General features: G+C 41.8%; 1 protein-coding gene across 1 annotated transcript in view; it reads left to right on the top strand.

Annotated features, from left to right (window-relative positions):
* Window positions 1-418: 418 nt before the first annotated feature.
* Window positions 419-16,286, top strand: part of ANKAR (ankyrin and armadillo repeat containing) — a 58,691-nt gene continuing 42,823 nt past the window's right edge. Inside the window, exons 1-3 of the mRNA XM_018573414.1 lie at window positions 419-1,010; window positions 3,255-3,692; window positions 11,626-11,789. Of these exons, the coding sequence (XP_018428916.1) occupies window positions 419-1,010; window positions 3,255-3,692; window positions 11,626-11,789 (1,194 nt within the window). The remainder of the gene's footprint in view (window positions 1,011-3,254; window positions 3,693-11,625; window positions 11,790-16,286) is intronic.

Genomic DNA, 16,286 nt, shown 5'->3' with positions numbered 1-16,286 from the left:
AACCAGGAGGAGCTACATTCCATGCAAACGGAAAAAAATCAGATTTGCATAGAAATTCAGCTGCTTATATCTCCGGATTTTCTAATTGTTTTGACATGCAGTTGCCATTGAAGATATCACTGATTATTCATGTATTCACTATGCAGATACCTTCCCTATGCCGTATGGTAAAAAATCTATTAATGTTTTGCTGTATATTTCTTATTCAGTTTATCATCTTGTATGAACTTTAATGTATATGCTTTTTTCTTTTTTTAGATTCCCATAAAGATACCTGGATACAAAAGCATCTCTTATGTTGTTATCATTATAATGTGAAAGGCCGTGAAATGAATGGATGTCTTCAGTTTACATTGATGGGTATTACTGAGGTTATACTAGCCATTGTTACTGCAATTCCTTAGTATACAGCTTGAAAATGTTACGGACGGTCAAGAAAAACATAAAAAGTTCTGTGCCACATGAAGACTTTATGGCTGAAATGACAGTCCAGAGAAATGCCAATGCATTCTTTGACAGATTTGACAGAACTGATTTACAAGAACTTTTGGCCCATACCATCTCCAGCTGGCTTGTGTCTGTAGATGATGTTCACCTACCTCTCCAACTTCCTAGCGGTTTGATAACTCAGCTGAAAAATTTCACCAAACCAAATGTTCTACTTTTAGTTCCAGTTGACAATGATGTCTCTTTGGATTGTCGCGAGGTTCACCAGATCCTGAGGGAGCTTGTTTTTGGAATTTACTGTTTTCACCAAGTGCCATCAATCTCCCTCGATGCCAACTATGACAGCAGTACATCATGCCAGTTACCCCCTGCATACTATGACACTCGGGTAGGGCAAGTAATGATCAGCGTAGATTACATGATAAAGGCTCTATGGCATGGTGCCTACATGTCAAAGGAAAAAAGGACAAGGTTCTCTGAGATTTGGAGATCTGTCATGGACATTGACCCAAATGGACATCCTCAAACTAAGAAAAACATTTTTTCAGAGTTCTCTTCAGCAGGTAAGCATTTTCTTCTAAGCCATTAAAAGTTACGCTACTGTGCCAATGATAAATAATGTACTACAGATCAATGGTACAACAATGTTTCTTTTACAATTTAATGGAACCCCAAAATTTCTATTGCTCACTTCTTCATTTTTAAAGTCAATGCTGCATATGAACTCTGGTACTGCTGACAACCAGTCAACTATACTGGAGCTCTATAAGCATCTACATGTCCCTGTACCCCTTTTAAGATTAATAAATGTTCTTAAAGTGACATTAAAGGATACATTTTTTCCCTCCCCCCCATGTTAATGTAAGCACTTACCTTAAATGATGCCTCTTAATCCGATCTTCTTCTTTCCTGATGTTTTCATCTGTCCCTCCAGCGGTGCGGCGGCTCTCTGATCCAGCGCTGACTCCTCTCTGCTTGCTGGCACTTCTGATCCCACGGTGTCTGCATGTGGGTGCACGCGTCCAGAGACTTACCTTGCGTCTCTGCTCGTCTCCCGGCCGAGAATCCGAACTGCGCATGCGCCTGCCCAAAGATGCTTTGCGGCCGCCCGAACAGTTTCGTTTTCTCGGGCGGGAGCGCGCAGCGAAAGTAAGTAAGTTTAATCCGCTGTTAAAGCGGGGTTTTTAAAAACAAAACTGTTTGCCTATATCTACTGCTTGATAGCAGTAGATATAGGCAAAACAACTGGAGGGTTTAGAACCCCTTTAACTGTGCCTGCCACAGCCATAGTATACAGGACTCTTTTCCTTTTAACGTGAGACCTATATACTTTTAGGACGGAAGCTCCTGGCACAAGATGAGGAGAGTTTGCAGCGTGTATGGGTTAGGTTTTTAAGCTGAAGTTTATTCTGCTTATATTTTGTCTTCCCTGGTTCCTCTTTTCCTCATCATCAACATGCTACTGACATTTTTAAACAAAAATGTTTTCATAGTCACTACATACCGACAACACATATAATGCTCAGCACTAAATGTTATAAATAAATCTTATAAAATTCCCTTATAAAATCTATACAATACAAGGAATAAAATATGAAGAGGTGAAGTCCACTAGTGCATTCAGTGATTAGTATTGTACAACGTAAGGTGCAAACAAAAGTTTCTTGATATAGGTATGTGTAAGATATCTTCAGATGACACCTCTCTGTGTGCGAGCCAACCAACATAGACCGCACTCACCAGATTTGTTGGACCATTACATATAAAATGGTCATATCACATTCAAATTAATGATAAATATTCTTCCACCAGGGCTCTGTTCCTCTCCCGTCCACATTCCTCTTCTCCTCTCAGAACCAACAGACCGCTCATGTAACATTGGAAAAAATCCATGGCGTAATCCAGTAAAATAGATCAAAAACTAGAGGTGCACCGAAATTTAAATTTTAAAAACTAAACCGAAATGGTTTATGAAAAAAAAATATGTTGTACTGAAACCAAAACTGTTTGTTTTCTACCTTTTTCAAAAATGTTCAAAACATTTTATTTATTTTTTATAAACTTTTTATTTTTGTTATTTTATATTTATTCATTTTTATTAAATATTTTTATTTTCTACTTTACTTTTTGGTGCTTCGGAGAAATATTGGGGGACTAAACCCCTGATATTTCCCTTTTAAAATAGAAAAAGAGATTGAGAGCACAGAGTCCTCAATCTCTTTTTCTGCAGCCCCTGTTATAAATGAACAGGAAGCCTCTATACTGAGTGTTCCTGTTCATTGACAACATGAGGACAGAGTGTGTTTACTATAACCACAATCATGAATGAAAAGGAGGTGATGTAGAGCACTTCCCATTCATTCATAATTGAGGATATAGTAACCATACTCTGCCCTCAATTATTTACAAACACTCAGCGATCGCTCTCCTTCCTGACACGCTTGTCACAGGAGGCTAAGCGAGCGGTGCGGGGAGGAGAGCTTGATCTGACAGCCGACTCCTCCCCCGCACCAGCGACAGCGCTGGCTGTCTCCGCCCACACAGCCGCTCTCCTGATCTGTCACAGGAGGTTGAGCGGTGTGGGGAGGAGAGATGCCGGCCGTTCACAGCGCTCTCCTCCCGCAGTAATGGAGAAATGGAGGAATTAGAATTTTTTTATTTTTTTTTATATATGCAATATCAGAAATTTGGTGAAATGTGTTTGTTTAAAAGCCTAGTCTAGATCTCTTCAGTCATTAGGATGTATACGGCTATTTGATAAAAGAACTGTGCAGGATAGTTCACCTTTGTCATTGTTTCTTGGATAGATCTAATCGATATTTCCAGTGAACCAGACTTTGATGGCATATACTCACATAGCTTTGACTTGGATCCAACTTATGAACCAAATAAACAAGAAGAAAAAAACCTCTTTATGCAATATGCGAACAACATGACAATAAAGATGACGTGCTTTACTGCTCAGGTGCAGCAGTACGAGAACTTGTTTGTATATGATGCCTCATACATGTTGTCGAATGTAATAAGACTGACAGAGGAATACATGGACTCTGCAACATATCAGCGTCTCCAACAGAGGCTAACCATTCATCAGAAGCTTGTGAAAGAAAATCTCGAGAAAAAAGCAGAAATACGCAAAAACATTGCCTACCTGAAACTCATCAGTTTTCTCGTGCCATATTTACTGGGAATGAAAAAGAAGATGAAAGTGCCAGATCTCAGTCGCCTTTTACAACCATACTCTGGTGAGTTATTTTGACAATGAAAAAATATATAAACAATATTTGATGTTTACAATTTGCTGTTCCATACAAATCGTTTTTTAGCACGTTTTTCCGGTATGATTTTTTTTCCCCTTTATTTTCTCTATTTTTTAAAATTGTTTTTTTTTTCACTTTTAAACTTCCCGCCGGCTCCGCCCCTGACCTGTACGCTGTATTCCCGAGTGTGGCTCGGGGTACCGCTTTGTTAACCCCGATCCACACTCGGGAATACCAATGGATACGCACGGCAAATATGCCCCAAAGAAGCTCCGGTACTTCTTTGGGCGTAGGGCGTTTTTCAGTGCGTTCCTACGCGCTGTAAAACGCCCAGGTGTGAACCAGGCGTTACTTTTTAGTTTGACCTTTATCGTGAGACATAACTGTACACAGCAAGCTACAAATCTTTCTACCAATACACAGAATCGAATCCAGTGTTGTAAAAGACCTTAAAGCTATTTTAACAAGTGGAGCAATTCGATTTCTACAAAAAATTTTTTTAATGGACTTGTATTTTTGGGAAATAACAGTTATATTTTTAATTTAGTAAGAGCAGAGGCGGCTCTAGACTTTGCGAGGCCTCAGGCGAAAGTTAGGTGAAACTTACATGAGGCCCCGCTTACAACCATGATGGAAAATTGATGGCTGTGTGGGGTTTTAGGAGGCTGTGCTTTTTATTTTAATTTTTTTAATTTTAGTTTAACTTTATTTGTAAAACAAATTTCAATTTTTTATTTTAAAATTATTTAATTTTTTTACCTTATTTTTTTGTATTTTTCATTTCAGTTTATTTTAACTTTTTTGTATTTTTTTGCATTTTTACTTTTTATTTATTTCATTTGTTTGCATTTTTCATTTCAGTTTATTTAACTTAATTTTGTAAAACTTTTTTTGTTTTTTTTAACTTTATTGCTGGGAGCATTAGCCAGCCTGCTATTGGATATTTCAAATTGCAATAGCCAATAACAGGCTGGCAATTGCATCTGCCTGCTGTCAATCAGCAGAGGAGGGTCCTGAAGCAGAAAGTTCTCCATCAGGTCCTCCTGTGCTGATTGACATCATGTAGTGGGCGGGTGCAATAGTCAGCCTGTTATTATGCTATTGCAATTTGAAATATCCAATAACAGGCTGGCTATTGCTGCCAGCTGCTGGAATGGGGACGATCGCAGCTGACAGAAGCGCAGCGCGGAGAGGTGAGTAGACGGGACGGGGGACGAAACTCAGACTGTCTGAGGTTTCTCCTTACAGGCTGTAATCGGCTGCCTGTCCCCTCTGACACAGACCAATGCAGCCGATTACAGCCTGTAACGAGAAATCTCCGACAGTCTGCAGGGACAGTGCTTACATCTCTCCAGGAGCATTAGGAGCTCTGTCACATCCAAGCGTGCATCGCAGCCACCGAGCATCTCATGATGAGATGAGATATTCGGCGGCTGCAATGCACTCTTGGATGTGACAGGGCTCCTAATACTGTCTGCGCACAGCAGCGCTGAGGTCCCCTGTAATGTGTTAGGCAAATTAGGCGGCTGCGAGGCCTTAGGCAACCGCCTAATTTGCCTAATTCGAGAGCCACCTCTGAATAAGAGTCACCTTTCTCTGATCTTCCGTGTGTGTGAGATAGCAGTCAGCGTGATAGTACGCCGCCTGTCACTCACACTGCCCTTCTTTAATGGAAGCAAGGACTCTCCAAAATATCTGCAGCCTGCTAACACTTTCTGGCATGACAAACCTGCTGCAAGGCAAAGCATAACATATCTGGTGGGTGAGTTCGGCTCACAGTTGTATCCATTTCACCAGCCCCGATAAAAGAGGCTTCTTTGACTGCAGAAACAAATTGACATGATCATGTTTGCAGGCATTTTGCTAGGTACGGCAGGACATGAGAGCTGGTTGGTTATGGGGCTGAACAACAAATTTTAACATAGGAGCGAGGAGCCAGGCCTAAAAATTCTGGTCAATTATTGAAATGGTTCTCTAGGTCCAGGTCATATTGACCAACCACATATGAGCTGTAGTAGAGTTGAGTGGCTCATCTTCACAGATTACTTGCTTCATTTGTGAGAATCCTCCATAATGTTAGTAGAAATAACTCAGCACACTAAATATTAAATGAAGTGGGCCCTAGGTCAGTACTGGAAAGTGAAGTCTCTTCCACAAAAGCCATAATGTACAGTTATACAGAAAGTACTCAGATATGTTCCTTAGCATTCAATAAATCTGTACAGTCGAGAAAGGGCCTAGGACACAGCTGGCAGTTTAATTTAAAAGCTAGAAATCCAACTCCCTTAACATTTTGGCAGATTGGCCAGCACAAAGTCACCGATTGGCAAGTTGAGTGGGTGGGGCCATGCACCACAGTAGAGAATTATCCATATTATACATGCTATGTAACCATTTTGTCAAGAGGGGAATCTCGGTCAAAGTATCCCAGCCTTTAAAGGCGACCGGAGGTATTGACAGGGATGTCATCACAGATGATTAAACGATTCCAGAATAAACTGAGGGAAGAAGGGAGAGATAATTGACAGGAGATAGTGGCGGAGAAGGGCGCGAGATGTTTACTGTGATTTAGGGCAACAAATGGCCACCCTCAGGAGTCTCCATCTATTCTTTAGCAGCCCGGGCCCCTTACCAGGGTCCGGAACCCTGCAACTAATGGATTCTTTTAGTCTAGTAGCAAGGCAGTATCTACTAGAAGTAGAGGTTAATCAGATGTCACCTTATGTGGAGAAGGTCATAATTCATTTGTATTCCATCGTTGTTTCCAGTATGTGCAGGTGAGAGTGTATTTAGTTAGTCTGTTCACGTTAAATGAATGAGTTCCTCCATGTGTGCTATTTTAAGTCTCATAAACCAGTCTTTTATTGTAGTCAATATTACGAACCTGGTCTGGGAGACTGGATGGTTGAGGAGGCTTCCCTTGCACCTCGTGTCTAAAAGCCTTTGAGGATGGTGACAGAGGCCAGGCAGACACCGAGTGGCACGAGTGCCAGTAGTTATGAAACCGTGCAAGTAGAAGGGTAATCCAGAATTCAAAGTCGAGGCAAGCCGAGGTCAAAATCCAGGAGGTCAGTTGCAGTACCGAAGGAAGAGGCAGAAGAATAATCAAAACAGTCCAGGGTCAAAAAGGCAGGCGGCAGTCAAGGCAGGTAGTGGAGGCAGGAACGGGTCAAAATCCAGGCAACGGCAATCTAATATTCAAGACAGGAAACAGGAGACACAACACAGACAGGAGCTGATAAGACAATCCAGCAAGTAAGTGACAGGCTGGCTTGGTTTAAATAGGGAAGTGAACTAATCAATTATGTCACTTCCTGTGCGCCTTTGGCACATTTTTCTTAGAACACGCTCCATCTGCGCATCACTTCCTGTGCGCCATCCTGCGCGTCTTTCTGTGGGAAGTGGTCGTTGTGCGCATGCGCGTATTCTTCTGCCTAGCGGTACTTGGCGCATGCGTGGAACGGGCATGGTGCTTACAGTCAACCAACTAACAGGTATACAAATCCTGGCTGCACTAACCATATGCTTACACAAAACCGAAATTGATGTTTACCAGTGGTGTGGGGAATGGTATCAGAGTTGGGGTATAAACTAGGTTATAGCTAGAAACGGTAGAAGTAATGTAAAGTACTTCCACTCAGACCTTGTGTATCACAGGACACTGCCATATGTAGTCGTTTCCCTTCTTCATTCTCACATCTCCAGAAGTGGTCATTCACTTTTTGGAAGATTTTATGTATGGTATTCTGTACCACTGTGAGTGCAATTTATAATTTATTTTACTGGACAGATACATTTATTAAGCATTTGCTTATCATGGTATTCACTGATTCCCATTCTTCCTCCATCAGTGTAAGGCCTAACTCTTTTTTTTTTTCTATGCCTTGAACACCATACTAGCATTAGGGAGTTGATTATTAAACATACATAGGTACTGTAAGTGGTGAAGGTTAGGTGCCTCTAAGAGGAACCCATGAGGCATAGAGTCTCTTATGTTGTGTGTGTCCTTGTGTGAAGAGGTCTTGGGATTTGTTCAAGAAATGACTGATCTCTAAATAGGACCACATCGCTATTTGGTCTGTTTGGGATTGATCGGTCAGTTCTCGCCAGAGGCCCAGTATCTTCTTTGTGTCTAGGTAAGGTCTAGTGACATAGGCTTAATCTCGCTGAATAGGAGGTTGGTAACTTTATGGGGATTGTTTGCACGACATAAAGTAATGTAATCTCTGTGGAACATTCATATTTAAAGGAGAACTATGAGGTGAGTGATTTTCACTCATCCTCATAGTTCTAGCCGACCTGTGACAATGAGACTGTCACAGGTCGGCTCAGTAGATCGGGAAGTGAGCGAACACATACCGGCGTTCGCTCACTTCTCGATCCTGTCACGGCAGAGAGCCGTGACAGGGGAGGCACTGTATTCCCCTCTCCCCGCTCCGATCCTCCAGCGCTGACTGGCGGAACGGACAGGGGAGGGGGTGGGTACAGCTGGCTCTGCCTCTAGATAGGCAGAGCCAGGTGTCACTCACGCAGCTGTGTGGATCCAGACATAATTGTCGGGATCCGTTTCAGCTGCGGCGTCTCAGTAGACCGCGAGCTGTAGCTCACGGTATACTGAGCTTAGGGTGACAGGAGGACGCTAGTTTGTGTCCTCCCGTTACCGTTAGGAGAACTATGGGGAAAAGCCCTAACCCCATAGTTCTGCTTTAAGATGACAGCCCTCCCGAATCACGATAAACAGGGTCTATCCCAATTTTTAAGATCCTGATAAAACTCTTTTAGAAGGGGTGAATAGTTTTGTGAGAATAACCCTGAATTGGTAATTGGATCCCCAAGTATGCAATCACATAATAAAGGGGGAAGTTACAACCACCTTGACTATAAGGTAGATGTTCATATTATGGGCAGCAGAGCCCTAGCACTTCTGCCTTGCAGCACTGGGGTTCCCGGTCAGGACACTATCTGCATAGAGTTTGCACTTTCTCCCTGTGCTTGCATGGATTTCCAGGTTTTCTCCCACACTCCAAAGAAATGCTGGAAGGTTATTTGGCTCCTGTCTAAACTAGCCCTATATGTGTGTGCAATAGGGACCTTAGATTGTAAGCTTTTTGAGGACAGGAGCTGATGTGAATGTGCAGTATGTAAATCGCTGTGTAAATTGTCAGCGCTATATAAATACCTGTAATAAATAAATATTAATACTTTTTAGGTTTGAGAAATGACTGAAGTCTTCAAGATCTTTTATTAGGTTAGGGAGTGTAATATGTGCTTCAGATATACAGTATATAGAAGCACCTTGTCAGAGAATGTTACTAATTTAGAATTCTTCCCTTCCATTATAAATCCTTTCACATTTGGACATAAATGTTGAAGGAATCGTTGCAGAGTTAATATAAATATTATTGGAGATATACAGTATGTTGTGCATCAAAACATTTTCTTTCAAAGCCCACTTGACTTGAGGACTTCATATAATCCCAGGTCGCTCTGTTGAATACCTTCCCGGAATCCATGGTGAGGAATAATCCATACTTGTTTGTATTTTCCCAATAGTGGAGGTTCAGGGCTTTTAGGATATTATTCTGCACCTCCCTCTTGGGGACAAACCCCACTTGTTGAAGTGATATTAGAGAGGGGAGGAATGAAAGTAGGCGATCCACCAAAGGTTTTATATTCAAATTTAGAAATGACCTTGTCCAGTAATTAGCTACCTGCGTCGTGTCCTTTCCTTCCTTGTGGAGTACAGTACAAAGTGTGGGGAGGGTGTGGAAGTCTTGGTGGGAGAAATGAAGGCTGACAAGATGCATGGGGCTAGGATATGCGCCATACTTTTGTAATATTGCACTGTGAAGCCATTAGGTCCCGGGCTTGTGCCTGTTTTCATCTGTGTCCGAGCCAGAGATAGAATTCTGAGAATTCAAAGCAGTGCCACACCCCCTCCCGCCCAAGAACGCAGGGGGAAGTTTTGTGAGTGATTGCAATGCGTTCCAGCAGCTACCGCTTTGGAACGCATCGCAATTGGTGCGAACAAGCCCTTAAACACTGTAAATTCCTTTTTTTTTTTTTTTGCTACCCTGCATTTTTTATGTGCAAAAAAACCCAAAAAACTTCAGAATTAAATAAAATGTTAAAGACACTCCATGTGTCCTTCCGCCCGTATCTGCCTCCTCCTTGCCCTCCTCCGATGCCAGGGGCTGGCTGCTCTCAATCACGCGGGGGGGCTCTCTCTGACAGCTGCAGGAAGGGGGAGGGGGGTGGCAGTGCGGAGGCTGTGGGGGAATTGCCGGCGCGGCGGCGCCCCATTCTCCCCGTCAAGAAATCGCTGCTCCCAGGGTCAGGTTAGTTGAAGCTGCAGAGGCGAGTTAGGCGGCCGCGAGGCCCTCGTGAACGCGAGGCCTTAAGGCGACCACCTAACTCGCCTTATTAGAGAGCCGCCTCTGGTGGGAGGCTTTACTGGGTAAGCCAATTACGAAACTGTTGAAGAGGCATAGGAAACTGGCAACTTTCATCTTCTTAGACACTCAACAGACTATAGCTAAGGCATGGAAACAGCCACCCTTGAACTTTTTGGAGGTGAAACAGAGGGTCATGGGTATAATGGTGCATTAAAAGCTCACGGCTATCCTCAATCGGGTCCACATCCACAAGCTCTACATTTTCCTTACTTGCTGTTTCACTTTTGATCATAACGTTTGGAGTGTTACCTTGTGTTTACATATTTCTACCCTTCACTACGTCTGCTGCATTTATGCTGCTACAACTTGTATTACTTTGTTACTTATTTTTCCAATAAAACAAAACAAAGCTGCAATATTATGGTGGTAATGGGAGTAGGCCTATGGTCACTGCTAGGCAACGGAGAGGAATCTCCTTGCTAGGCCTCAGAGGTTGAAAGACTGTTTAGGTGGGAAAGAAACATATATAAACCATTGGAAAAGTACTTATCTGAGTTGTCAGCCATTATCTGTGCTGAAAGTTCATCTCTGTCATCAAAAACAAGAGTAGGTTTATGACGACTCTGCTGGGTCCCACATGGACACTGTGGTCAGCAGGTCTGCGTCAGTGGTGGGAAGTGAAGTCGCTGTCTTCGGTGCTCTGTCAATCCAGCTGTTGGTCTGGTCCTCCCCAAGTTTTTGGAAATTCCTGGTACCACTCCTGCATCAAGATGCCTAGGATCTAGAGAATTTGCAAAATTGATGTAGGTCAGCAAGGGTTCAGAGGGTGGCTGTGCGGCCTTGATGGGTGGCAGAGAGGCGAAATGAAAAACTCCAAAAATAAGTGATGTAATGTTTGAGGAGAACATGCAGGACAGGAAACAGGGCCCTCCTATTGGGTTATGCTATTGTATTGTGATGGGTTGCTACCTGTTGCAGGTCTTGCAGGGAGGTTTCATGGTTGCCTCCTTTGTAATCCACCTCCAAAAGTCAGGAAGCAATAGGACATAAGTTCTCTGTTAAAGCCAATATTGCTACTTAAATGGCACTTTTTTTTATATCTGTAGGCAAAGTCTGCAAAACTTTAATATTGGGCATTTGTTAAATCATAGCCATAAATCATTGCCAGAACATTGTCCATGTGACCTGCTCCACCAGATCTGTGAAAGTGGCTGATTGGGAACCCCAGGAGATCTTTGGGTCCTCCCAACCCTTCTTCTTTGTCCTCCTAGATGGGAAAGCACTGAGAAAGCTGAGACAAAAGGAAGAGGAGATGGCAGTAAAAAGAGAAGTGGTCACCTTGGCATAAAGTAATTCATGGCCTGTTTTTGAGGACTCTATATTCAGAAGGAACATCTGTACAAATGTTTTCTTTACCAAAAAGTAAAAAAAACTAAAACGCGTATCTGAATTTATGATGTACAGTATATCTAAATGTGATGAATGTGAAATGCAAAAGATGTTAAATCCTTGATGTTTTGCAGATGATAAAGTAAAGACTGAGCGTGAATTGCCTCCACTAATGCTGGGAGAAGATTTTAAGTGCCAACATTTTCAGTATACATCAAATGAGTATTTTCACCTACATGGAGGAATCGAATTTGACCTGGGAACACCAGCTCTTCAAAGTGTGTCAGCAGAAATAAAGGTTTAAAAAGTTCTATTTTTTATTTTGGACATTTTGTTAATTTAAACTGACTCTGTCAGCAAAAGAAATCTCCAAAATATGCTTTTTGGGCAAAAATATTAATGCTAACCTCTCTGGTGGACTGCAAATCCTAACTTTGTCATCTTCAAGAATTAGGGTTGCTAATTGATATTTAGTATCCAACGCACTTCTGGCCATGTCAGATATTGATCCCGCACTGTGTGCTGTGGTTTCTCCTGACAACCACTATATCACTGCAGGACACACTAATGCAGGGATGGCCAAACTGCGGCCCTCCAGCTGTGGTGGAACTACAAATCCCATGAGGCATTGCAAGATTCTCAAAGCCACAGACATTACTCCCAGAGAGAGATGCTTCATGGGATTTGTTGTTTCACCACAGCTGGAGAGCCGGAGTTTGTCCATCCCTGCACTAATGGCATGGTGAGAGGAACCACAGCAAGCAACAGAGGACCAGGCACCCAGCACACCCGGATGCTTTGCGGATGCTAATAGTACTTAGTCACACTCAAATGGATTTGCTCTGTAATGTTGAATGATGTTGCACTACTCATCCAAATAGTTTCCTCGGCTCCAGAGTCTGGAGCATTACAGCTGGAGAAGTTTTTCAGATTAGTAGAAAAGAAAAGTCCTTTAACATTACAGAACAAGTCGACTTGAATGTGAATAACTACTGCTAACTATGGCATTGCCTGGGTAAATGAGAACATTCTATAGCTGCCGTATTTATTTATTTGCAATGGAACTTTTTTAGAATTTTTTGTATCAGATGACAGAGTTAATATAACACACATTCCCTGCACTCTTCTGAGGATGTGTTACAGACTTTGTAAAAGTGCCACGTTGTGCAGTATTATAGGTACCGGAAAATCTATTCTGATAATGGCCAGGTTTTCAGTTTTACCCTACTGCATATTACTGTGCTTTTCTATAAGGTGTATGTACGAAATCCTCATCCCATATAGCTATGACTGCAGTGTTCTTAAATTAGGAGCAGTGTTCATCTGAGGAGTTTACAGACAACTGTGGATATCCATCAAGGAATGTGCTGTGTGTATTGTCTGCAAGTCACTTGAATAATACCTCCAGATAATTGTCTGATTTCATTCATCTGTTATCTTCATCTTACACATTCTATCTTTTTAACTGTATTTGTGTTTTAGTTGTTTGTACATTTTGCTCTATGCAGCCTTGCCAAAATAATATTTAGTGTAATTTTTCTAACGTCAGATAGACGTTGTCCTTAAACTCTTGTCCTTAAAGTGACATTATAGTCAAAAAATGTTTTCCCTCCCCCCAATGTTAAGTAAAACACTTCCCTTAAATGATGTCTCTTAATCCGATCTTCCTCTTCTTTCCTGTCATTTTCATCTGTCCCTCCAGCGCTGCTGCGGGTCTCCAATCCAGTGATGACTCCTCTGTCCTTGCTGGCACTTCCCGACCCACGGTGTCTGCATGCGGGTGCACGTGTCCATAGACTTACCTTGTGTCTCTCCTCGTCTCCCGGCCGAAAACCTGAACTGCGCATGCGCTCGCCCCAAGATGCTTTGCGGCCACCCCAGCAGTTTCAGATTTTCAGACGGGAGTGCACGGCGAAGACACAGGTAAGTTTATAACGCTTTTAAAGCAGTTTTTTTTTTTTAACTTTTTGCATATATCTACTGCTTGCTAGCAGAAGGCATATATCTACTGCTTGCTAGCAGTAGATATATGCAAAAAAACTGGAGGGTTTAGAAACCCTTTAAAGGAGTTGTAAAGTCCCAGCATATACTATTTTGTTATAACACCAGCATTGTAATAGTGAAGGGGAAATAGGAATAGCCATTTTATTTATAACATATTCTGTTTTAATTAAGTATTGTCTAACATCCTGTGTTTACCTTTTGCATACTATAGTTGTTTTGATAATGCAATCAAAGCCCTACTACTAAAAAATCACTTTTATGTAGTGAGCACTGCCTTCCGTCTGCCCATCACTTTCAACAGCTTCCTGGATTCCCAGTGTGCTTTGCATCTCTTTCTCTGCTGATTGATGTGATGCAGCCTTGATTTCTCAAGACTACATATCCCATCCTGCATTGTTTCCAGCAAGCAATGACAATGTTACCTTGTTAAGACGTTGAGTTGTAGTTCAGAAAGCAGGCTATATAAAAGTTGTGACACAAGGAAGTGCATATTCACAAGACTGATTGAAATTGTGTCAGTGCATTGAGGAAGTATATCATATGGACATCTTCAAGAAGTACGTTTACAAACTTATAGATAATACGGTTATTAGGAGTGGGATAAAACTTATGGAAAATGCAATATAGAAATACAGTTTTAGTTTTTGACCAACTTTCTTCCCCTTTACATGAAGCTGGTTGTCTACTTTCTGTGTTTCAAAGCTGAACTCCAGGCTAACAGCTAAACGCATTGTTGAAATAGTTATAAAACATTTTTTTCATCCTTTTGTCAGACTATAATTAAACATCTTTATTTATTAAAACATTGTACCAAATAAAAGCTTTATATGTCCTTTGCAAAAATGTCAAACTTATTTAGGTTGGCAAATTAGTTATAAAATCACTGTCAGGGCTCTTTCACACTATATGTAGTGATCTACATTTATTTGTACAAGAACAGCACAGGTCACTAACGGGGAACACAGAAACCAATTGTTTTCTATGTGCGCTGTGAACACTGCAACATTGATGAGGTAGGTTGCAATGCACTGCAGAAAAATGCAGACCTTCTGCAAAGCATCAGCGCTTACCTGAGGTCACTGCCAGTCACCACAATACAACTCTGTGATGCATTCGTGTTTATTTGGTGTCATTTTGTAACACTGCAATAAAATAAGAAAAAAAAAGGAAAAAATTTAAACATTGCAATGCACTGAACCCCCGTGCCCTGTAGCCTATACACAGGGCTGGATTTCCCATAAGGCTACTGAGGCCAGGGACGGCAGGAAATAGATTGTCGGCGGGGGTGTAGAATTTCTATCGCCCGACGCCCGGGACATTCCTGCATTGTTTCCAGCAAGCAATGACAATGTTACCTTGTTAAGACGTTGAGTTGTAGTTCAGAAAGCAGGCTATATAAAAGTTGTGACACAAGGAAGTGCATATTCACAAGACTGATTGAAATTGTGTCAGTGCATTGAGGAAGTATATCATATGGACATCTTCAAGAAGTACGTTTACAAACTTATAGATAATACGGTTATTAGGAGTGGGATAAAACTTATGGAAAATGCAATATAGAAATACAGTTTTAGTTTTTGACCAACTTTCTTCCCCTTTACATGAAGCTGGTTGTCTACTTTCTGTGTTTCAAAGCTGAACTCCAGGCTAACAGCTAAACGCATTGTTGAAATAGTTATAAAACATTTTTTTCATCCTTTTGTCAGACTATAATTAAACATCTTTATTTATTAAAACATTGTACCAAATAAAAGCTTTATATGTCCTTTGCAAAAATGTCAAACTTATTTAGGTTGGCAAATTAGTTATAAAATCACTGTCAGGGCTCTTTCACACTATATGTAGTGATCTACATTTATTTGTACAAGAACAGCACAGGTCACTAACGGGGAACACAGAAACCAATTGTTTTCTATGTGCGCTGTGAACACTGCAACATTGATGAGGTAGGTTGCAATGCACTGCAGAAAAATGCAGACCTTCTGCAAAGCATCAGCGCTTACCTGAGGTCACTGCCAGTCACCACAATACAACTCTGTGATGCATTCGTGTTTATTTGGTGTCATTTTGTAACACTGCAATAAAATAAGAAAAAAAAAGGAAAAAATTTAAACATTGCAATGCACTGAACCCCCGTGCCCTGTAGCCTATACACAGGGCTGGATTTCCCATAAGGCTACTGAGGCCAGGGACGGCAGGAAATAGATTGTCGGCGGGGGTGTAGAATTTCTATCGCCCGACGCCCGGGACATGCAGTTCCGGGCGCTGGGCGGGTAGTTTTTTTCTACATTTAACCCTGCTTCAGTGTAATTTGCCTTCTTGTCTGTCCTCCCCAGCCGCCACCCCTCCATGGTCTGCCCCCACCACCAGCTGCCTCTCCCCGCTGGCTGCCTCCCTTTCCACCATGGTTTTCGGGGTTCCCCGCTCTTCTGGGGGACCTGAGACCACAGCACATTCTTTCACAATGGAGAGCGGCGAGCAGAACGGAGAACGGCCATTTTCCAGTCTGCTTTGTGTAAACCCTGATTTCCCGGCATCCTGACATCCCGGCTGTCACAGGAGAGCCAGCACAGTACTGTGCTCAAACTCCTGTATTGGAGATGAAAGGTTCAATAAAGAGAACCTGTCACCTCCAAATTCTATCACACAGGGGGCTTGTTAGCTCCTGTGTGATAGCAATCAAGTTAAGTAAAAAGAATATGAAAAATAATAAAATTAAAAAACATAAAAATTGATAAAAAGTAAAATATAATTAAATGAAATTAAAAAAAGTAAAAGATTATAAGAAATA

This window comes from Nanorana parkeri, unplaced genomic scaffold (genome assembly GCF_000935625.1).
Source record: "Nanorana parkeri isolate BGI_ZX_2015 unplaced genomic scaffold, ASM93562v1 scaffold2372, whole genome shotgun sequence".
Lineage (NCBI taxonomy): Eukaryota > Metazoa > Chordata > Amphibia > Anura > Dicroglossidae > Nanorana > Nanorana parkeri.
The sequence above is the reverse complement of the archived record's forward strand: the minus strand, read 5'-3'. Positions and strand labels throughout refer to the sequence as shown.